At 39.6% G+C, this 24,935-nt stretch overlaps 1 protein-coding gene across 1 annotated transcript in view; it reads right to left on the reverse strand.

The window, feature by feature from the left end:
* Window positions 1-24,935, reverse strand: part of LOC107723866 (ephrin-A2) — a 156,724-nt gene that overhangs the window by 17,297 nt on the left and 114,492 nt on the right. Inside the window, 2 exon segments of the mRNA XM_074560121.1 lie at window positions 4,330-4,402; window positions 4,691-4,877. Coding sequence (XP_074416222.1) covers window positions 4,330-4,402; window positions 4,691-4,877 — 260 coding nt within the window.

Below are 24,935 nucleotides of genomic sequence, written 5' to 3' on the forward strand. Positions count from 1 at the left end.
AGAAATGGGAGGAGAAGACTCAGGTGGTGCTCCAGTGAAAAAACCTAAATATTAAACAATTATTATCAAAGTCAAATGTATATTTACATGTATAATGAGATATAGCTTACACTTCAAAAGGCTATTTAATTGATTAAATATGAGCGCTGCAAGTTTCAAAGTCAGGTGCTGCGCTGCTTTGTTTACTGCGGTTACCGGGGAAACGGCTATATTCCTGGCGAAAAGCGCCACCTGCTGGCAGAGAATGAATTAGAATTTTTCAATAAGCCAAAAACGACCCTTATTTTTACGCAGAAAACACGCAGTTGTAAATGTGAACTGGTGGGTCGACAAGAATATAATGAATTATAAAACTCTAAATGTATAGCCTACACTAAGATATATTATGTTACTAAATGAATATAATTATTTGATAATAATTGTTTAAATTAATATAAAAATAAAATAATATAAAAATTGTTACTTTTGACTCCGCTCCCACCATAACGTAAAATAGTTATGTTTAGAATAACATTTTCATTTTTAAGTGAGTTATCTCATTAAGACCATAAGGCGTTGATAAAAGTTAGCATTGTCAACAATCCATTTTTAGAGTGTTAAAGGGTAAACCTACTCCTTTAAGCACAGAAAGCCCTCAGATTTTCATACCTAACCTTAAAACCTGTTTAGTATTTCTGGCCTCTAAATCTTTGGCTGTTATATACAACAGCTGGCCATGACCATTAGAAATGACTCTTCAGCGATTATTAGGACAAATGTGCTTTTAGCTTTCAAAAGAGCAATTTGTGTGACTATGCTTTCAGGATCAGGTGTCCCGACACACAATGGGAGGTTTATAGTCATGAGCAGAGCTACAGATTGGGTCCCCTTGAGCCCCAAACCTCTGAACTGCCGATCTCTGAGGGCACAGGGCCAGTTCTAAGGCAACCCGGGACACTGCAAGCATGGTGAGCGGTAAAAATCATGCTGTTCTACTTAATGAGCTGCATTCGTTTAGGATAAAAAGCTGCATTCTTTTATCACATGAAAACTTTGCTCTCAAAGTCCCTTCTCTCTTCTAAAAGTTGGAATAAACACACACACACACACATACAGAAAAAAAGCATAAGTGAGAATAAAAAGAGGAGAAATTGCCTCATTAATGCATCCTGCGTGCTGCCCTGAGCCTTTTCCTTTTGCCTGTGCCCAGCGGGAGCCCTTTTTATCAGGCCAAAGGACACCTCTGTTTTTTTGAGGTACTTTGACATACCATGTACACAATGGCACATTAATAGGGTAATTATACAATATCATTCAATTGTAAAAGACTAATTACATATTCTAAAATACTATATAAAAAGTATATAAAATTGTGTGCAAAAACACATCAAAGCTGAAGAGTGTCTTCTGTGCTAGCCTCATCAGTTGGAATGGAAAAACTACTATTTTCCAATTGGATTCTCAAAGACGCCTAACCCATATTTTATTGGTCAGAAAAAAAAACAACAACAACCAGATCCGCCCCAAAAAATGAAATTTGGTTGAGCCAAAAATGCATTAAGTTGATCAAAAATGAAAGTAAAGACATTTATGATGTTACAAAATGTTTCTTGAATGCTGTATGCTGTTTTTTAACATTTAAAAAAAAACATTTCATCATTAAAATGTATTTAGGTGAAACGAAAATTATCAAACTGAATAAACATACACAGAAATTAACTTATCATTATGTACGCATGAAAAAAGTGACAATAAAAGAGATTTTAGATTTTAGATTTTTTTCTGTTTTCTGAGGGCTATCAAACATCTGATGTACTGTGTGTGTGTGTGTGTGTGTGTGTGAAATTCCCATTTGCTGTATTCAAGCACAGAGGCCTGTGAGAATGTCACAGTTGCCATTAACTCAGTCACCCTCTCCGGTGGGTCGAGGCGGGGTTGACCCAAAGGTGATGGACATCCTCTATTGTTGTGGGATAACCAAACTAAGCCTCGGTCACCCCCCCCAGTAACCCCATGGACGAGCCCTTTGCCTCATAACCCCAGGGGCCATGACAGCAACAATATTGATAGTAGCCAAACACTTCTCTGGAGAAGGAGACGGCCTCGTCTGATGAATAGCCAGACTAAGTACTTCTCAGCCCAAGCCGCTGTCTGAAACAAAATGTGCGCAATAGCAGGTCTCGCACCAAGCGTCAGGGCGGACTGCATTAAAAACAGCTCAGGACAGGCATAAGAAACACCCAGCCTCGAGTGCAAACTTTGAACCCTGGGTTCTTTCTTTCCATTCTTTTTTCTGTGATCCGTTTTCCCCTCACAACTGGGGTGACAACGTCCCATGGCTGGAAGGAAGGTCTGGGACGCCCTGCTGGTTTAGCGACATTTCTGTGACGCCCACCACCTCAATTTCCTGGACAGCCATGATATTTGAAGCGATACCCACTCGAGACACCCTATGCCTGCTTTGGGTCAGACTAGCAGCACGTTTACAAATCACACTCAACTGAAAGAGATGGTTTACTCAAAAATGAAAATTCTGTCCGTTTACTCACCCTCATGCTGTTCCAAAACCTTTTCATTTTGATTAGTGCATACCTGTCAACCCTCCCATTTTTCCAGGGATTTTCCCATATTTTCCCATTCTATCCCGCTATCATCCCGTTTAAATATTTCCCCGTATTTCTCCCGTATTTTTAATCTTTCTATAAAAAAAAATCCCACTGGGCGTACCAAATGCACCTCGGCAAATTCCTCCCTGTCATGCAGGAGAGAGCAAAAAAAGAGGATAAAGCAGAACCCCACTCGATTCGTCTGGCCAGGCGAAGGGCTGACCTTGAGGCGGTGGGCGGGCCGCCTCCGGAGGACGAGGTGTCAGGCCTGTCGTCCGGGCACCATCCCGAGCCAAAAACTCCCCTTCCAGGTTAATGGCTTTTACCTGTTGTTATCTGAAAAATGGTAATGGCTGGCACCCCAGAAGCTGTGGATGCAATTACCCCATCAGGATCCTTCTGTTAAATATGATTTGACCAATCAGCATAATTTGGACAGTTACGCATGATGGCCTTGGTAACTGGTTTTGCACCGATCTCACCCAGAGCGGCAAAGTGCACAGCTAATAGTGCACATGCCATTCAACAAATTGACATTTTCATCAGGCGGACGCATCAGGACACTGCCAAACTCTGCTCCCAAGGGAGTTCAGTAGAACTGGCCTTTCTGCCTCAACGACTCTGATTAAACTCCTAGACATTCAAATCGCTATAATAAATGTCTCCAGCTCCAACTGCACCAAATGTGACTTCAACAAAAGCAACAGAGCACGGCAGACATTTAAATAACAGTAATAACTGATGTGCATGCCATAGATTAAAACCATTTAATTAAAATTTTGTCACTGACCCTCATCTCATTCCAAATCTGTATGACTTTGTTTGGAACACAAAAGGAGAAGTACTGCATACAATGAAAGTGAATGGTGACCAGGGGCTATCAAGCTTTATAAATGACTACATATATATTTTAAAGTTGCACAGCAATGCTGTATTTTATTTTATTTTTTACATAAAAATACAATAATTATGGTGCTTTTAGTCATTTTTAGAACTTGACAGCCCTCGGTCCCCATGAACATGAGCATTCTGCTAAATTTCTCTTTTATGTTCCACTGAAGAAAAAGTCATACAGGTTTGGAATTATAAGAAGGTGATGACAATTTTCATTTTTTTAGGTGAACTATCCCTTCAACTCCTGCTGAAATGTGTGAGACCCATTCCTTCAATCTCCATCAAACCTGATAAAACCTTCCTTTAGAAACAAACACCAGGGAAATCACAACACAAATACAATTTTGAGTGTTATTCTTGCGATGTCAAATCAGGGAACTTATGTTACTATTTGTGTACTCTAGTAAAACCCGGATACTGTAGATGAGTCACTGCATCGTATACAACATTGTGCATAAATTTGTTTTATGTAAATTCAAGATGTGTAACCAGTAATTTCAAGTTTCAGTTACACTTTGCATTCGTTTCCTAAACTATATCGTTATAGCATTAACCAATGATTGACTGGCACGTATTTTATTTGTTCATTCAGCCATATATCTCTAGAGACCACATAACAGGTTTCAGCAGACTGAACTGTGTGGCACGTTATTGATCAGATGTTGTTGTGAAGTCTGTGCGTCCTTATCAAGTCTTCCTTTGCCCTCTACACCCCAATTCCTGTAACCCAACAACCATCAGTTCAGTGAATGATTGCACCCTGGGGCCATACTGACACCTGGTCACAAGAAAACGTAGACGAGGGGTTCGAAGTTGAAGATTGAGAGTAAGAAAGGAGAAGGTTACTCACAGATGTAGTAGTATTCATGGCCTGGGCGGAACTCGAAGCCCAGAGAGAAGGGTGTGAACAGCTGGAAGTGCTACTGATATGTGCACAGTTAGTACCCTGGAAAGGAAACAATGATCACTGGCAGAAATGGGAGGAGAAGACTCAGGTGGTGCTCCAGTGAAAAAACCTAAATATTAAACAATTATTATCAAAGTCAAATGTATATTTACATGTATAATGAGATATAGCTTACACTTCAAAAGGCTATTTAATTGATTAAATATGAGCGCTGCAAGTTTCAAAGTCAGGTGCTGCGCTGCTTTGTTTACTGCGGTTACCGGGGAAACGGCTATATTCCTGGCGAAAAGCGCCACCTGCTGGCAGAGAATGAATTAGAGCGCTTGAAGCCTTTCATGTGGTGGTTGCAGGTGGTGTAGCCATCATAGTTGACCATGAAAAGGATGTAGCGTTCCATGCGCTCCTGTGGATGATGGTCCTCATAGTGTGGACAGTAGATGTCCAGGTAGTCGTTGATGGCCACCTCCACTGTGTATTCACCATGCAAGAATCTGAGAAAAATAAACACAAACAACTTACTTGAGATCCACAAAACTGCCAAAGTTATCACAATGACAGGCTGAAGATTGAGAACGTAACATCTTTTAACACAAAACTCGAAAAATAAATTGCTAGTAGCTCCTGTCACTCATAGTGGAAATATTTTCCATGTTGTATGTGACAGGATGGGATTGGTTGAGGGGGACTTGGAGCTAAAGGCCGTACTGACTGGAATGACCAAGTGGAAGTGGATGAGCAGAGACTGACAGGGCTTCAGAGAGAGAAAGCCACTTCATTAAGGGTTTTCACATGGTCTGGCTTCAGCCCAGCTCTTCTGAAATGAGTTTGCTGGCTGGGGCAATTTAGACACAAATTGAGCACCTGCAGGAAGGTATGACTCGAGACGCAAAAACTGCAGTTACTTCAGTGGATCTGTGACTTCATGTGCAGACGAATACAGTGGTACTAAAAAACATTTGGACACTTAAAAGGAAAGTTCACCCGAAAATTACAATTCTGTCATCGTTTATTCACCCTCAAGCCAATTTATTCACCCCAAAGTCACATATATGACTTTCTTCTGTAAAACACAGTGGTTCTGCTTGAAAAGTGAGGTAATTTTTATTTTTCTGATATTAAATATGGCTTTTTATTTACTGATAATGATATGAAGCCTTGCAGCCCATTATAAAAGGATCCAGCCTTAGCTAGCCATGTGGTTTTCACCTTTCAAGAAAACAGGAAGTATTGTAGAGAGAAACAGCAAAACACACACATGTGTGTGTGCGAACTTGAGTTCTTCAGATCCTCTTTTTCTGTCCACTGTGTGAAGATTACATGAATAAGATCTAACGGCTCCAGCCGAGAAACTCTAATGGTTTGTCACCAGTGCGGTTGACACACCTGCTCCATCCTCCATTCTCTACGCCATCAAAGCAGCCCCCTTCACTACAGACACTACAGAACATAACACAGCAAACTCAAATCAACTGATCACACTATAAGAAGCCATACCAGCATGCTTCATCCAATTTAGCAGAATATCAAAGTGAAACAAAGACAAGATGAAATCAAAAGAAACGCACAGGGTCAACAAAACCCTATATACAAAAGGTCTGTGCCAAAACTTGCCTACATTCATACTAAAATAGAATCTCATAAATGACAGATTTGAAACATTCTACATAGGCAGCAGCAACTCATGCTTTATAAAAATACAGATGATGCAAGAATGTATATAAAATGAATATACATGAATGAATAATAAAAAGCATGTCATGTGGTGTAAATATCAAGTAAAAACGAATATATTTTCCTTACATCTTAAATACATGAGTATTTGTTTTCAAAAATGTTTTACATATATTTTTCAAAGATAAAAGTATTTTCACAAATATCATGAATAATTTATTCATAAATGTACAGATTTTGGCGAGTTGCACCACATGACATTTTACAATCTGAACTAACCTTAACATGTCATAAAAAGGTCAAATGATTTAGTATTTTAAGAGACTAATTGATCCTGACAGATATGCAAGGGTCCGCTCTGATATAATTTTCTGTTTTATGATTTAATTTCTGCATGTTTCTGAATGTTAGTTCAGCACCACATTACTTGGATTTTGCAGACAAAGGTTTTTCTAATACCAATAAGCAGTGAAGCAGTTTTGTTAAAATTATTTTTTTTCTAAGAGATAATAAAAGATTATACCAGCCTGACTTTTTAAAAATTAAATTAATTAATAATACTGATGCTGACTTCATTAAAATATTCTACAAGGAAGGTCTTTGATCCAACAAGTCTCTGTCTCATTTTGACAGGATCTAGCCTTAGCTAATTACATATGGTTTTCACCTTACAAAATACAGGATGCATTGTAGACACAGACATAATAAAAGACACACATGTATGTTTGTGTGCGAACCTGAGATCTTAAAACCTCTTATTCTGTCCACAATGTGAAGATTACATTAATAAGATCCAAAGGCTCCAGCTGGTTTGCCACGAGTGCGGAAGCAGGTGTTTTGTTAAAATAATATTTTGCAAGAGATAAAAGATTACACCACCCTGACATTTTTCATCAAGTTAATTTTGTGTGGCTTTTGAATTTGGCCAAATTTGGCCGAAAGAAGGGTTCTTAGTAGGCAGCATTAAACTGCCTACCAAAGTCTTTGCATTTGGACCACGTCTTTGATCTGGAGGCAGGTTTTTGGAATGAAACAAAAGACATTTACAAACTATAAAATGTCCTCCCCCCAAAAAGCAAATCACATGATACACAAATAAAATTCAAAAGCTGCTTCGCTTTGCAGACTGTGAGTGAAGTCTACTTTAATCAGAACATCACATGGCTTTGTTTTCTGGAGGTCTTTGAGGGGATAGAGGGCAGGGACAGGGCCAGGGGGTGAGGGGGCAGTAGGCGGGGGTTTGGAGTGAGATTTGGAATCAGATGACAGCTAATCTAGGTCTGGAATTACTGTCAAAGGGCCAAGCCAGGCCAAACACCAGCTGTAGCAGCACAAGCTAAAGCTGAAGCTCCTCCAGACATCTCCTTGCCTTATCACCGAGGCCCAGAGAACAACCCCCTTCACACTGCATGACTTTATCCCTTTCTCCAATTTTGTGTGTCACTTTCTTCTTTGGCCATCAGCAATATATTAAACCCCCCAAGTAATATGATCGACGACCTGGACTACATCACTGATGCTGTCTTAGTTCACCTTGTATCCAACAAGCTCAATAAAACATCTTGAAAAAACAACCCCTGTTCATCTCATACCGCCTCAGCAAAAAGCACCTCGATATTTCTCTCCCTAGCAGGGGAAAACGCTCCGTTCTCTCCGGAGATGCATGTACTCTGTCTTATTTTTCTTGTTATGAGTTTTTGTGTCAGTTTGCCTTTAATCACGGCTTTCCAGTAAACGATATCGAGAGCTGAGCGCAGAGTAATGGGAGCAGAACTCCGCCATAGGACCCTCCTGATGTTTACAGAGCTCTAAATTTAATCACCCTGCCATAAAAACATGTGTTAGCGGTCCTTTAATGCAAAGTGCGTTATCATTACTACACATTCCGCGGGTCAGGCATATCTCTTTCAGATTCATATAGTGCATTACGCCTTAACAAATCAATATCAATGCCCCGTCCCCTCTTTCACTCCCAGATGTCATTAAATCTGGAGGAGTCGGCCAAATGATCCGACACACTGAGGCAACACGTCATTCCCTTTGATTCAAAAGTATCTTGGTATAAAAAATGACCTTACAGCCGGTGGCTGGTGGGTATGGGGTGTCAGAGGGGGGGAGATGACAGATGGAAATATCAATAAGTGAGCCCAGAATGTTTAGAGAGAGCTAATGCATGCAGTTAGGTGAGCTCGCTTCATCAATCACACTGTAGTCACTGGTCTACTTCCTCCTCGAGTCCTCAGAGCATAGTCCCGCTCAGACCTCCCTGAACTCTTCCTCCGCCGCTACATCAACAACTGATCTTACATCAGCTCTAAATGAGCTGTATAGTCTCCCTTTCACAGTGGGATATTTTCATCATGTCTACAATCCAGTTAGAACCAAAAAAGGTTTTACAGCCTGATGCCAAAAAGAACCTTATTAGGTTTACAAATAACATTTTCTTTTACCTTTTTCTCTCAAGCAAGAAGAATTACACAGGCGATATCCTCATTTAAGGACAACAATGAAACTGAATGGAGAACAAAATGGGACTTTTGCTAAAGTTTTCTGCTTCTCAGAACTTTACCCTAAGAATAAGGCCTTCAATATCACACTCTTTGTAAGAAATCTCAAAAATGTCTCAAATTGGGATCGGATTTGTCAAGATAAACTGTAATCAAATGGCTAAAAGCATGAACTCATGTGTACCAAATGATATGAGCTATGTATCTACTACACTCTGTTTTTTTTATATATCAGTTGCTTCTGTTTCATTTTTGGAGAAAATTATGAGAGAAAGTTGGTATTTAAATGAAATACCTGTAACGCAAGGTAACGTCCCTCGAATTCATTTGAAAGAGACCCAGAAAGAGATCTGAAGAACCTATAACGTAACATCAATATTTTTAACCTCTAAAGAACCAAGCAGCCAACACAAGAACACTATACAGCAACCAATGGAGTACAAAAATTACGGAATGATGGTGAAGCAAAGAACCATTGAAGCATGCAGTATATATTTTTAAGACTGAACATGAAATAAACTTTTCTTGATGTACTTTGTTTCATTAAATAGTTTTGATTCAATTATTTCATTAAATATGTCATTGATTGCTTCTAAAATTCCTAATTAAATTTAATTGTGATGTGTGCCTTTGGTGAAACTGTGCTAAGATTCTTTCTCTTCCCATCTGGAGGAATGTATGTGTGCAGAAAGTCTTTTTGGGGCTCTTTGGGTCTTTGGTTCATTCTTCAGCCGCTATCATCCCCACAGGACTTCAATTAATCAGACCAAACCACTCTCGTTTGGCGTGTTTAGAAGGAGCGTGACTCTCGGGGCGAACTTCCCTGGCGGTGCAGTCAAAGAAGGGGTTTGAAGTGCTGTGATTTACGGCAGTGTCTGGCCGACAGAGAGCCTCAGATCCAGATTTCAGAACTTCCTTTAGCAAATGTTTGCATGTAGAAGAGTCTGTTTTCCAGGCCCATAGTAGGAAGCATCTTTAATGGAAGAGGTTAAAACCAAGCAAGCAGATTAGATAAGACAGAATCCATGATTTATCATGGTATTTAGAGGATTCTGGCTGGTATAAACAAAGTCATTTTGACTATTAGAATCTTTAATGTGTCTCTCTCAAGCAATGTTGTGAATTTCAGAATTGGACTAATGAAGTGGAAAAGTAGTTTTGAGGGTTTTATAAATGAAACATTTATGGATTGTATTACTACAACCACCGAAGTTTGGGGTCGGGTGGGGGTTTACCTCTGTAAAATTGGATAAAGACAGTCCAGCTGTCTGGAAGGAGAGAGAAATGAGACAACCTTATTTGTCTTTAGAAAGCCCTACACTTTGAGCCAAGTCATTTATTATATTTTGCACCACTTTTTGCCATAGAGCAGATGCTAAAGTTTGCCAAACTCTGCCAGGTCAAACAGAAATGATGAGTTTGTGAAAGTCTTGTGGGGTTTGGTCCTCATTTAGAAGTTATTGTTGGTTCCCTTTCGTGGAACTTCGAACTGCGTCCTCTAGGGGTCGCTATGGGGAACGCCTCATCGTGACCCGTGTCTGAAGCCTACATTGAAAAAACACCAACTTGTTTGGCCGGCGACAGCCATGACGTCACTACCGTCGCGACTAGTACAAAATAGGCGCCGGTAGCGCACATCATTCTCTTCTTCGTCTTCACTGACCGGTCTGTTTGAAGCGTGCATTCCAAAAAGCAAAGTAAGAGCTTTTTCTTTCCTACTATGGCGAGCACTAGCGAAGCGTTTAGAAAGTGTGTACATCCGTGTCAGCGGTTCCTGACACCCGATGATTCACACGATCTATGCGTTGTTTGTTTGGGCGAGGAGCACGCACACGATGTCCTCGAGGGGGCAATCTGTGTGCACTGTGAGAGCTTTTCTCTGAAGAAGCTCCGCTCTCGTTTGTCTCTCTTCTCGAGGGGAGAGGGAAAACCATCGGTTTCCCGCGGTTCAGGACCCGCCGCTGCTGAGGCACGGAGGAGAATGAGCTCGTGGGGATCTCAGGTGGACCTAGCCGATGAGGCTGAAGGGGGGGTCCCCCTCTTCCGCGCATCGGCGTCGGGCGAGAGACAGCCGCTGGACGATGATATCCTCTCTCTAATATCATCTGATCCAGGGGCCAGTGCTCAGTTGGGCCCAGCCCAACAAGAGCAGGAAATGGATGTGGAGAGTGAAGAAGCTGAAACAAGTTGGTGTTTTTTCAATGTAGGCTTCAGACACGGGTCACGACGAGGCGTTCCCCATAGCGACCCCTAGAGGACGCAGTGTCTCGTTCCCCTCAGGGAACCATGGTTACATAAGTAACCCGAGACGTTTTCTCTGTTCTGAACCTTTAGTTGAGTTGCAGCTAAAGCAAATATGTGTGATTATTCTGCAATTAACCAATGACCTGGCTATAATAGTTTAGGGCAAACACAGCAAGCTAATAACCTGGCACAAGCCTCACACACTTCAGGTGTAATTCTCCCTCAAACGCATCACCACGTCGGGCATGCCACAAGGCTATGTGCTGGATCCGCACGAGTTTTGAGATTTTGATGGCGGGTTAGTTCTGGTGTCAGGGGTTTAGCAGCACATTTCATGCTGATGCATATGCCTAAATGAGGGGGAGGGTAGATGCAGAGTTTAACGTGTGTGTTTGTGTGCATGTGTGCGAGAATGGTCCTTTGTGCCGACGGCTCTGGGTCTGGAACCCATTTCCACATGCTCAGCTTGGGCTTGGTCTGTGGACCACCTCTCCCCATGTGGAACATGTTTATTGTTCTTTGTGTCAGGCAGACGCCGAGATCTCCACGGCCCCCTCCTCCCCCCACATCTCCCCGCAATCTCTCCTGTTATTCCAACTCTGTTTGAGCAATTTTTCTATCACAGCATTTATGCAAACGTTATCCCAGCTGACATTTGGCCAGGGCTAAAAAGCACTGTCAAGGGGGGGATGGTTGAGAAAAATAAAACAAACAACAAAGAAGAAGAATAGGACAGAAGACCCAGGGGACAAAACACATGTGCCCTGTGTGAGAGAAAAAGTAATAGCTGTTTTTGCTCCTCCTTTAACACAAATGTCTAGTTATATGTTCAGGTAAGTAGGTCTGTGTGTCTGTAATTATCCAGGTGCTGTGTGTTCTCTCGGAAGGTCCATGTTCACATTCACCTTCTCTTCACACGGCGTCCTTATTTACTCTGGACCGCTGTTAGATAAAAGTACCCATCCTTGCTGTGACACTACGCCCCCCTGTTTAATTAATTTTTTATGCCTCGGCCCGCTTTGTAAGACCTTTCAGTCACTGAAAGACAGTGGGAGAAAATAGAAGTGACCAATGCAGTCCGGCAAATGAAAGGACAGCAAACAAATCTGTGTTCTATCATCAAAAGCGTGTTCAGATAGCAGCTGCGCTGGGATGCTGTCTGTCATTGTACCACGGCTCTAATGGGCTACTAATGGTGGATGTTTAAACACACAGAGGCTTCACTACCTCATTTCAGCTACTCTGCATGTTTACATCCTTGTATGTACGAACTGCTTATGCATATTAATCATTTGAACACAAATTTTCATATTGGGCTTTTTGCCTGTAATCAACCAGAACAAGACAGAAGAAATTATGAAGATTGGGGTCGGGAAATGACCTGAGATGGATTTAGACCCAGGTCACCTGTGCACATGTTAGAGCATGAACACTAAGCCACGACTCCGACACCAAGTCCTTCTGGATGAGGACACAAAATTATTCTGAAATAGAATCAGAGATTTTATTTTTTTTTATTATAAACATGCTGTTTTGTGATTCGTTTTATATACAGTGGGGTCTAAAAGACTGAGACCACTACCATTAGTAAAAATTACAGTAGCAGTGATATTAAAAAGTCTGTCTGATACTGCTTATTTTTATTGATTACAGTTAATTATTTTAAATATTTGTAATTATTATATGGCAAATAACTGATAAATGATATTACAATTCTATATTTTTATAATTCACAATAACAATGTACTAATGCACAATGTACAATATACAAAAACAGATATCAATTTAGAGATTAGCAAAATATTAGTTAACAGTGTTATTAAATTATTAATGTTTTTAGAGATCAAGTGAGCATTAAATAGCTGAAAAAAAAATCGAATTTGGGGTACAAAGATACATTCACAAAAAATGTACAATATAAACATTTTATTTTATTTTATTTTTTTTACTTTTCTTTATGTATTTTTTTTTTATCTAAAAAACTTTGCCGGTTTTAATCAGATTTTGAATCCCAGATTGTCAGTGTAGTCTCAGACACTTGGGCACCACTGTATTTATGACTTTTTCCTTATAAATGAACTTTTCTCTAACTTTACGATAAATACTGTTATTATAAGCTGAGGATGTCTGGCACTTATCTCAAATATGCTCGTTTGGATCTCATCGTCACCACGAGCTCTGACGGCGAGTGTAATGAGGCTTCTGGAATTTCATGGCTCAGCTAAGAAACTTCTCTCTCGTACCTGCAGACGCCTGTTGAGAAGCCATTCTGCATCCTGTCTTTATCCCTCACTGCCCCTCAAAACACACACTGCCTAAAACAATACACATCGTACCACCTTCAACAACACACACAACACTTAAAACACTGCAAACCACAGACGACACACAGACTCCCTACAACACACACACAAATCTCACCCAAAATACATACTCCTCTGAGTTAAGAAACTATTTATTTCCTCCCAAATCCAACATAAAATAACAATCTATCTACAAGGTTGTGAAAGCAGGGGAAAAGCAAGACATTTGTAGGCCTGTGTGTGTGTGTGTGTGAGAGAGGGAAACAGCACTAGTTTTATGGGTGGTTATGGCAGACGAGAGAGATTAACAAGGATTTCTCAAGCACACACACCTTGAAAACAAGAGGAAACTGAAGCACTTCAACCTAACTTTTTAAAATTACATAGCACAATCCTTATGAGATAATATTTACTTGTATAAAAGTTTATGTATAGACACACAAACATATTTTACTGTACACACATGTATATTTATTTATACACATACTGTATTTACTTATAATTTGAAGATATAAAATAATAATAAAACAATTATAAAATATAATATATAATTGTATTTATTAATTTATTACACTTAAGCTTACACACCTATGGCGAAACACAGAGACTTAAACATTATGTTTAACATCATTTAAAAAGCAGCTTAAATTCAAGCCCCTTTGGAGAATGTTTCCATACTGCCAAGTCAATACTGAGAAGAGAAAAAAAAAAAGTAAGCCAACCGGCATTAAATCCTAAATCACCACTACTTCTAAAGTATACTATGAGCAGAGGCATTTTAATAAAATCGAATTAATGTTCACCCCTTCAGCTTGACTGTATGTAAAAATAAAATGTGTGGGGCCGTGATCCAGTCAAACATCTCTGGGGTTCTCGGCTCTCTAATCAGAGTTAAAAAAATTGAAAGCTGTGACTGGTTTTCCTACTTATTTGAGCAATCATAATTTTGATGGACAGCACAGGCTCTCCTGAATGATCACACACTTGCTTTTGTTTCCAAAAAAAAAAAAAACAGAAATATTATGCAGCATATTGTTAATAATAAGAAATCTTTCTTGAGCAGCAAAATCAGCATATTAGAATGACTTCTGAAGAATTATGTGACACTGAAAACTGAAGTAATGATACTGAAAATTCAGCTTTGCATCACAAGAATAAATGACATTTTTAAAATTGTAATAATATTTCGCAATATTATTGTTTTTGCTGTATTTATGATTGAATAACTGCTCAATTTGTTGAGCATAAGAGACTTCTTTCAAAAACATTAACCACAAATTTTAAATAGTAGTGTATTCTGAATACATCTGAGCCAGTGATGTAAAGAAAGGTTGAGTGCAAACATTAACCCTTTTTACCTCAGCCATATGTAATCACTTTCAGGCTGTATGAAGTGTGAATTTTATAGCATGGTACCAGATTACTGCGATTAGGAATGAATGAAATCCACTCTCTGTGCGCGTTACGTCCTCTAGGGGGCTGCTGGGATCCGCGCTGTGTGATTGTGAGAGCTTTTCTCCACAGTGTGATAACATGCTGTTTTTCTCATCATGGGGTGAGTAAACACCTGTCTTAGAAAATACACCATCGCAAACAAACAACCAAGAGCACAGCGAGACGCTCGTGCGTGCTGACGTGTGTACACATGCATGTAAAACTAAACACATGTATACGCAGGAAAGCCTGTAAACGTCTTTCTCGTCTCGCACACACACACACACACACACACACACATACTTGTATTTGTGGTTTACGGGGACTCTCCATAGGCGTAATGGTTTTTATACTGTACAAACTGTATTTTCTATTGCCCTACACCAACCCTACACCTAAACCTACCCCTCACAGGAAACTGCTGGCAATTTTAGATTTTCATAAAACACCGTTTTGTATGTTTTTTAAGCCTTTTGTTTTACCATGTTTACGTTGTAGTACCCATGTCATTCTCTAATGCCCTCAGCCTAATTGTCACTCCCATAACAAACACACAAAAGAGTTGCTCTCGGGTTTCTGTCTCTCAGCGTAAAAGTGACTGGGTTTGTCACAGGGCATCAAACAGAAAATGATGGTAATGCCATGCACTCTAAAGCTAAGTGTATCACCCGTCCCACTCTCCCTGACCTGCCCTCTTTGTCTTTTTTAACACCATTAGCAAAGTGCAGTGTAATAGTGTTATAAGCCCTCCCCTGTCCGCAGGAGAAGGATTGGGTGACGGACTCTCATCCACTCGGGCCGCTCTCATCTTGTCCGGCCTCTTTTAAAAGGGCTTGATGTATTCTTTTCTTTCTCGTCATGAGTACCGCCATTTCTTTAGCATCATCCCACTCTGTCAAACATATTGCGCTGAATTCTTCCCCCTAAAAGCACTAACCACTGTTCTCTGTGCTTTTCTTGAAGTTTTTTAAAAGATCCTCAACATGACGCTCTAACCCAAAATGAGCCTGTGGCTAACTATTTTTGTTGAGAAAAGGACATTATGTGTAATCTGCGGCTTCTTTGCTCAGTCTTTCAAAATGTCTGCATTCTCTAACAAAAGAAATGAGAAAAAACATCAGGAAATATGATAAAACTTAGAAAAAAAGGTACAAAACTGTCACTGAGTTTGTACCCTTTTACTTTAGGTACTGATGTGTACTTTTAAAGTACTTTATATGTAAATTTAATGTACTACTAATAAGTACCATTTAGGGGTAAATGAGGCACAAAGAGAGAGTGTAAACATTGTGTTTTTGCATGCGTGTATATGAGAGAGATGATCCCAAAACATCTTAGAAAGTAAGAAACAGCATATTTGTTCTATGAATGCCACAAACAATTAGTAATTTTGCTAACTTCTGCTATTTTGCAAACTACAACCCAAAACCTCGGCCCCCAAAATATCTTTCTCCATTCCAAATTAACAGTGATTTCTGACTAAACATTATATTTTTTTTTGCTAGGCTTACATTTTCTCCACTCGCTGCTGCATATGACGTCTCAGCTCAGGATAGTTGCTGGTGATTAGCCTGTTTGCATCATTATGGCAAAACTTTCCTTCGGCTGCAGAGTCAATAGTCACACAGCATTCATGGCTCAGGTGATTAGCTCAAAAACAAATCTCCAAAATTCACACACCACCTGAGCGACAGCCTTTGATGAATGGAAAAGGTAACCGTTAGCTTTCTTCAGGTATTATCAGGGAAATCCCTGGACCACGGGGCCCCACTCAATTGCGTGAGTTGCCTAAACACGCTACTGGGTAATATAGACCTCCTTGACCCATACAAAATGATTCACAAGAGGATTTATTTCTGATTGATTAGTTTTCTGATAAACAGTTTGAGTCGACCCCCTGGCACTTTTGGGGAACTTAGGTTTTACATAATGATATCTGTCAAGTAAAATAGACAATTTATGCTTCATATTGCCATAAAAAATGCTTACAACGCCTTCAAATATCACATACTACCACTTTCTCACTCAGAATTTTTAAAGGGGTCATATGATGCAATTTCAAATTTTCGTTTCTCTTTGGAGTGTTACAAGCTGTTCGTGCATAGATAAGATCCCTAAAGTTGCAAAGACTAAAGTCTCAAACCCAAAGAGATATTCTTTATAAAAGTTAAGACTCGTCCATGCCCTCCTAAAATGCCTCGTTTAAACACGCCCCCACATGTCTACATCACGATGTGGGAAGATTTGCATAACACCATACAAATGTTCACGCAAAGAAAGAAGGCATAACTTTGATTCTCGCTGTAGTATTGTTGCCACCGCTTTTGAGCAGTGTAGAGTAGGCTTGTTGTTTGTTGTTTCTCCGATCACAAATGCAGACATGGTTTTGTGTTTACGCGGCGCGATACGCAACGCAACGTGTAAAAAGACAGTATAAGTCATTATAATCAGTAATAATGTCCCCAGTGGATGCAACAAATGCCTCATTTGTAATGGGTTTTATGGTGTTGTCTCATATCGGGACACGGCATCACAGTATGGTAAGGGGCGTAACATTTCCGTCACACCGTTCTCAAGCCCCCGGCCGTCGCTCACTCAAGCCGGCCTCCGCGTGTGACGCTGTGTGTTTCGTTGTGAAAGCTAAACTACTTTGTTTGGCCTTCCAAAAATGGACACAATGTTCTTTTTAGCAGCGTCATATGACCCCTTTAAAGACACAACTGTGTTGAAGCAGCTACTCTGATAAAAAATAAATAAATAAAAGTAACAAAAAAAAAAAAAACTGAAACCAAACTGGAATCATAGCACTGTAAAAAATAAAATGTTGGTAATTTATAAAAATGCAGTAGTAAAGACCTGTTAATTGGTTAACTGTAAGTTACCTCATCATATACGGTGAAAAACTGTAAACTGAGTAAAACTTAAAAGTTAAAACTAGCATAACATTTACAAAAAATTATAATATTAAAGGTTTTTAAACATCCATATAGTATACATAGCTAATGTACTGGAGACCCCGAATGGGCACACACCCCACATGGGCACACGGGCACACCGAGCTGGGAGATGGAGTGAAATCCACCCAAACGTTCAGGCAACATTCTTTCATAGCAATTACAGAGGAATAATTTCTAAGATAACCACCAGAACTTGCCAAGTCATCAAGACCCATGTGTTTTCCCCCCTCACTTTATCCTGTTCCAGGTAGGCCACACCCCCCCACACACACAAAAAACCCAACGGCAGAGCATGTTCGGGAGTGCGCGTGATGGGACGGCTCCTGAGCTCAGGTGGAGGTCCACCAACTCCGCCCGCAACCTGAGCCTTGTAATGACAAGGGCCAAGACAAAGCAGGCACTGTAGTCACCATCCAGCTCCCAGGCAAGACTCCCAGATGTGAGATAAAAGATACAAGCATGGAGACAAAGTTATCTGCGGCCTGCATCAGCCAGCGGGGAAACGGGAAACCCGAGCCTATTGAGGCGACTGGATCAGTGTGTCTGAAACGCCCACAGTAGTAGAAGACGGTGGCAGTGTGGTGCAGCCCCCTGGGCGGAGAGGGCCAAAACACAAGTAACCCAAGCCATGACTACCGCCCATTTCCCAGAATCCCCTTCCTCCGCACTCCCCACCACCATCCCAACAGGGTCTGCCTATAGGTTTTCTTTTCCAAACACACAGTGATGAGATGACATACTTGGCTAGAAGATACGCCTGTTGTCACCAGATTCATACTCCTCTTCTTGCCCTTTCATGTAGTAGTCATGCATTAGCTGTGTTTTTCTTTGTGAAAGGTGACAGAGTGAGAATGGATCCCCGTGGAGTACCCTTAGTTTCTGTTTGCGGTCAGATCAAAGGGCACAACCTTTTCATGAAAGGTAATGAAGCGAGATCAGAGGTTTATCACGTCCGAAAAAAATTTAAAATGCATAGAAAGGATATGTAAACTATCAAAAAAATCATCCTAATGCTTCTATCTGAGCCAGAGCAAATAGGGCCTCTCTCTTTCAAGGGCTATTTTATATTTCTTACAGAGTGCTGAGGGGGCCAACACTGATGAAAAGGGCGAGTGCTTAGCCGACAGAGGTAATGCATTTTTCATGACCTTGTACATGACACGTCTACATTTACATTTATGTTCTTAGCAGATACTTTCTTACGAAACTGGCTTACAATAAAGTGCACAAATCATGTTAATGGCTGTTCCTGGGATAGGATGAGAACGCCTGCTGCATGCTAAGCTACGCCTTACAGCAAAAATGAAACATAATACAATGTAATCATTTCAAATTACTCTGATTACAAACAATATTACATTACTGCTAAAATAATAGATGTCCAAGATATTTTATGGGTCAATGGCATGTAAGAGCTTCCATGATTTTTTTTGGGAATTTATTTTTTTTAAACACACATGCCAAGTTCTCAGAAATGTGCTCTTTCATTCTGTATTCACTGTTGGTTTCATGTGATTTTGAAAACCTTTAAAATCTTCAAGAAAGACTGAAATTTAATGATGAAAAATGACTCAAAAATGTAACCACCAAAATGTACTTAAATATTTTCCAAATTATATTTTACACCTTGAATACATGTGAGTGGGCACATCTTCAAAGTTATTAAATATAATTTTGCAATGCAAATAGTAATAATTTTTTTAAACAAATATTATGAATTCATTCAGAAATGTCATTATATTTTTGGGGAGTTGCACCACGTGATATTTTACCACCTGAACTAGCCTTGCCTCGTCATAAGATTTTCAAATTATTTGTTAATTTATGAAATACTGTACTGACCTTGACACACAGTCATGAAGGTCAATGTATGATATAATTTCCGTTTTTTTTCCCTGCATGTTTCTGCATTTTGCCCATTTCGTGGGCAAAAAATCAAATGTTATTAAGCATACTTAAGGTTTTTTTTTTTTCAATTTATTTTGATTGTGATTTTATGCCCTCAAAAAAATTAAGGAAGTGTATTCAAGTCATTGTATGAATGAATTGCATTTTTTATTTGCTATCGAATAGACAAGACAAAAAAAATTAGTACATAATGTACATGATATATGAGTCATGTACTAATGATAAATGAAACATTCTCAGATCCTTAGCATTACATGAAATGAGCAGATTTGTTGTTGTTTTTTAAACAAAGTACAAAGCACTCTGTCTGAGATCTGTTGTAAATGAATACCGAAGACGTGTGTCTTCAGGATTTGTTGGAATGTAGCAGTGGAATAAGTTTTCCATTTATCCAGAGTTTGTTCCACCAGTGAGAACCAAGTATGGTGGTTTTGGACCTGCTCAAGCAGGATCTCTTCATGTGGAGGGAACGAGGGATTAGAAAACTAAAGTGGCTGGGCTGGTGTGGATGGATTTATGAAGGACTGAAAGTACAGTGGGCCCAGCGACTGGCAACAGTTTCAACCAGGAAGAGCATCTTGAATTCTACCAGATATTGGCAGCCAGCATAGACACATGAGAAGAGCTCTAGCACAAGAAAAACCTGCTGAGGTTAAAAAACAAACTCCAGCAGCAGCGTTTTAGATTGATTTTTAAGTAGAGTTGCAATACAACAGGGTGCAACTCGGGGATTCCAGCGTATCTGGACGCCATTGTTGATTTTAATGTGAGCGATATAGGTTAGAGTCTTGTTTCGCATCAGTTATGTGATGAGGATCTTATTCCATCACCTGGTCACTGGTGGTTCCTGGTTCGAGATGAGCACGAGCTGATTAGGAGCAAATTTTTCCAGCCCAGAGCCACCAAAAGGGTTAAAAGAGGGCCGGGAAAAGTGTTAAAAAGTCAGTTCACACAAAAATGAAAATTCTGTTATCATTTACTCACCCTCAAGTTGTTCCAAACCTGTATGAGTTTCTTTCTTCTGTTGAACACAAAATATATTTAGAAGAATATTGGTAACTAAACAGTATACTATGGAAGTCAATGGGGACCAGAAACTGTTTGGTCAACCACATTCTTAAATGTAAATGACAGAATTTTCATTTTCGGGTTAACTATCCTTTTAAAGTCTCTCCTGTTTACAGAAAGCTACCAAGCACCTCTACTTGCCTGCTCTGCCGTCCCTTGTTTGCCATCGTAATACTGCTCTGTAAAGGCTTTGGAATCAAAGGTGTACCAGGATCAAAGTAAAACTCTCTGGCCATTTTGAGCAGGCGGTACAGTAAAGCACCACTGACAGAGAAGGTGGGGGGGAATGGAACGTGTTCCCAATTCATAGTCTACACTAGGGATGCCATTATTGTGCTTAGTAAAACAATTATTTAAATGAATTGAAATAAAACATACTACTGATGAAAATATGATGAAGAAAAATAATACTACTAATTTTTTTATTAATAATGCATCAATGTTTTTGTAAAACAACTGAATCATGGTTAGCATTGCCAAGCTGCGTGAGCTGAAGCTAAAAACTGAATGAACATCAGTAAAGTGAAGCACTTTACAAGCAGTTTAAATAACTTTATCCGAACGCATCCTACTGTATATGTGATTACTTAATACTTAATAACTTAATAAATCTCTTAAAATATCAGGCAGGTAATTTGACCTTTAGATTTTATTTATTTATTTAGTCATTTAGCAGACGCTTTTATCCAAAGCGACTTACAAATGAGGACAATAAAAGCAGTCAAAAACTAACAAAAGAGCAACAATATATAAGTGCAAATGACAAGCCTCGGTTAGCCTAACGCAGTACACGTAGCAAGGTGTATATATATATATATATATATATATACACATATATACACGCATACATACATATACACACACATATATATATACATACAGTGGGTACGGAAAGTATTCAGACCCCCTTAAATTTTTCACTCTTTGTTATATTGCAGCCATTTGCTAAAATCATTTAAGTTAATTTTTTTTCCTCATTAATGTACACACAGCACCCCATATTGACAGAAAAACACAGAATTGTTGACATTTTTGCAGATTTATTAACCAAGAGAGCATTGCAATAGTCCAGCCTGGATAGAACAAGAGCTTGAACAAGGAGTTGTGTCGCATGTTCTGAAAGAAAGGGCCTGATCTTTAGATGAAAAAAAAAAAAGAATAATTTCAAGCGGTGTGGAATATATTATATATTGGGATTCATAAATAATCATCTCCTTAAATTTTTTTTTTTAATGTTTGTTTCGCACTAGATTTTTAAAGGATTTCTTTATTGTGAACACTCATATATGTCATTGACCCATCCATCAACTGAAAACCGCATTAGGATTATTCCACATTACATTATCCTTAAGTACATTTCATCTAAAATCAAACCTTTTCACCCTTCCGAACTCCTCAGGGCTCGATGTGCAGCAGCTGTCAGCTGTTATTGGTTAAGCTGAGGGTTGGATGTCAGGGAAATAAAGACAGCCAGATCAGCTCCAGTGTAACAGACTACAGCTCAGTGCCACATGCTACATGAAACCCAACCACAAAGTCGTACAATGTCTACATCTAGTCCAACCTTTCTGAACTCCTCCTGAACCCTTCTGGGCGGAGCACCAACATGCTACTACAATGTGCTCTATGGCTTGAACATGATACCACATGATACTGATTCTGACACACCTTTGGCACGCTGACAGCAAGTGTTTGCGTGAACAAAATTGTGTTTTGCTGATTATAAAATAGTGTTTAGAAGAAAAAAGAATGGAACAACTAAGATATGAGCTGGCAGAGGAAGCCTAAAGCAGCTAAACACAAGCTGGGGAAGTTTCTTGTTAGGGACAAATCTCTCTCTCAGAAGCCCACGGTAGTCGTCCAAGCTGGGGGGACCGAATCCATCAGCGAGCCAGACAGCAACCAGGCTGACGGATCGATGGGGGCCGTGACCTCCAGCTCTGCAGCCTGTGAAGCCGGTTGAGACAGTGACAATCGAGATTTAGCCATCGATTCGGGATGACAGAAATAAGGAGCACACGGAAGAATGAAAGGAAGGAAGCGATACACTGCTAGTCAAGCCTCCTTTGTGAATTTCAGCTTCTGTGTTAATCATAGCAAGGTGATCCCCATGGCGTTCACGAGGTCTGGGGTCAGGACATCGAGGAGCATCATTTCCCTGCTGTGTGGTTATTATGGAGCAGTTATAATTCCCAGAGCTCCACCAGCTTCCCTCGCCATCAACAACAGACAACAAATTAATGACAAGGGCTGAGGTCCTTCTGCCGCTTGACAGCAAGACTTGAATGAAACCATTTATCCAATCTAGGGGTGTGCCTGAACTTGTCCATATCCCAAAGGGAAGTGCTAATCACAGTCAGGGAGAAGAGTCGTCCTTCTCAAGCAGAGGGTCACCCCATACTGCAGTATTTAACACCTTCGCCATTCTGCGTGAATAACGTGTTGTCAAAAAAAAAAAATGGCAGCTCTTTTTGCATGAAGCTCAGTGATCTCTCAGGCTGGCCCTTGTTTGGCTGGAACCCTGTAATCATAAAAGGTTGGGACTGGCTGTCCGCAACAGAGAGCTGCAGCGGGACTGAAATGTGCGCTAATTGAGCCAACAGCATCCAAACCCTCCATCTGTCCATTTTCTCATCTCTAAGGAAACGTCATTCTGAGCTCACTGCAAGCTGCTCTTGGCCACGGAAATACTCACTAATAATGGAGAGGTACAACAGTCCATCAACACAAAGAAACTCAACGTTGTGCTTGTTGAACATGGCTGACAACTAACAACGTACATGTTTTTTAATGGCATCCACTAAAATTCCATCTGGGAAAACAATTTTTGAAGAATTTCAATCTCTGAAAGTGGCCCTGCTGATTTTGGGTCAATGACAAACAATAGTGTCCATGATAAATAAAAGAAAAATTATTTTAAAAAGCTAACCTTAAAACATGTGACAAGATCTTAGAAATATGCTAATGGTATTCATGTTGATTTCATATGGTTTTAAAAACTTTTATTCAATTTTCAATGACATTGAAACTTTCATATGGTAGAACCATCAAGAAAAAAAAAATATTAACAATATTTCCTTCCACCTCAATATATGTGAATGTGCATGTCAATCTTGAACAACATGACTTTGATTGGATTTTCTATATCAATAAATATTTTTTATGTTTTTCCTAAGTAATAACAATAAAATATTATTTCAAACTGCTTTTCTTGACTTCTAGGGTTTATTATTATATCAAGAATTTCAATTTAATATATGTTTCAGAATTTTAAAGAATTAAAAAACATGCTCATCATGGAAGTGCATTCAAGTTATTTCATATTAAAATGATTCAAGAATATTTAATATATTAATACACCCAGGCAAAATATGAGCATCATGTCATTATATGCTTTTTGGCCTTTGATATGTCAGTGATGTGAAACAGCTATGATCGCTTGTGCCAAAACTCGGAGCAGTGAACTGGAAAGGGAAATCCCAGAGAGCAGGGGGACATCACACACTGTCCAGGTTCACACCTCTTTCCGGCATCCTGCAGAAACCATGTTTTTGACTCTCAGCGGTCATTAAGCCAACTGTAGGGCTAATTGAGCATGGTGTTGTGTGTCATCAGTGCATGGAAAGAGCCTGCTGCCCACTGTGCGCTTTCCAAGAATATGTCTCAATCTGCCCACTACAACGAGACAATTTTAACACCACAACAAATATCAGTGTGGTGAGAAAACATGTCCTTGGAACAGTAGTTCTAGCACAAATTAGCAAAAACAATATTATGATCACTTTTAACCAAATTTAGGACTCAGATCATAAGCAAGAAGGTATCTCAAATCTGATTTAACAAACTGTCATAAGCAATTTAGACTCATTGGAAAAACCTGTCTGTGGTGACATTTCTGCAAGACGATATTGCGCTGCTTCTTGCATGATTCCCGACACTTTCAAAGTGAAATATCCAGTGAGTGGCACTAAAATTGTGTTCAATTTTCCCCAAAACAGATGAATGTGAATCAGACAACGTTTGATTATATTGGTTGTTGTACGTATCGCAGTAGTTCAGAAATGAAATGTCCGGTGAATGGTGCTAAAAGATTAATGCTCTATTGCATTTGAAAATAACGTACCACCTACACTAAACTCTACCCTAAACTTAACCGAGTGTTAACAAAAGCAAACATGAGATAAAACACATTTTCCATGCCATTTCACCTTGATTCTACAAGTCTTTGAGCTCTTGTATTGTGACTTGTACCCAAACGTAATGCTGTACCAGGTGAGCTACCAAGCAAGTTTACCACATCAGAAAGCCATAGAGCTGGTTATATACTGCAAACACCAAAATGTTAGTTTAGAAATCATCTAAAAGTGTTTTAGCTCACAACATAGTATTGTGCGAGGAACCACATAAATCTTAATTATTTGAAAAACTGCCGCTGTAATAATAATTTGTATGAACAA

The sequence above is a fragment of the Sinocyclocheilus rhinocerous genome, unplaced genomic scaffold (assembly GCF_001515625.1).
Source record: "Sinocyclocheilus rhinocerous isolate Xijiao unplaced genomic scaffold, SAMN03320098_v1.1 scaffold1296, whole genome shotgun sequence".
Lineage (NCBI taxonomy): Eukaryota > Metazoa > Chordata > Actinopteri > Cypriniformes > Cyprinidae > Sinocyclocheilus > Sinocyclocheilus rhinocerous.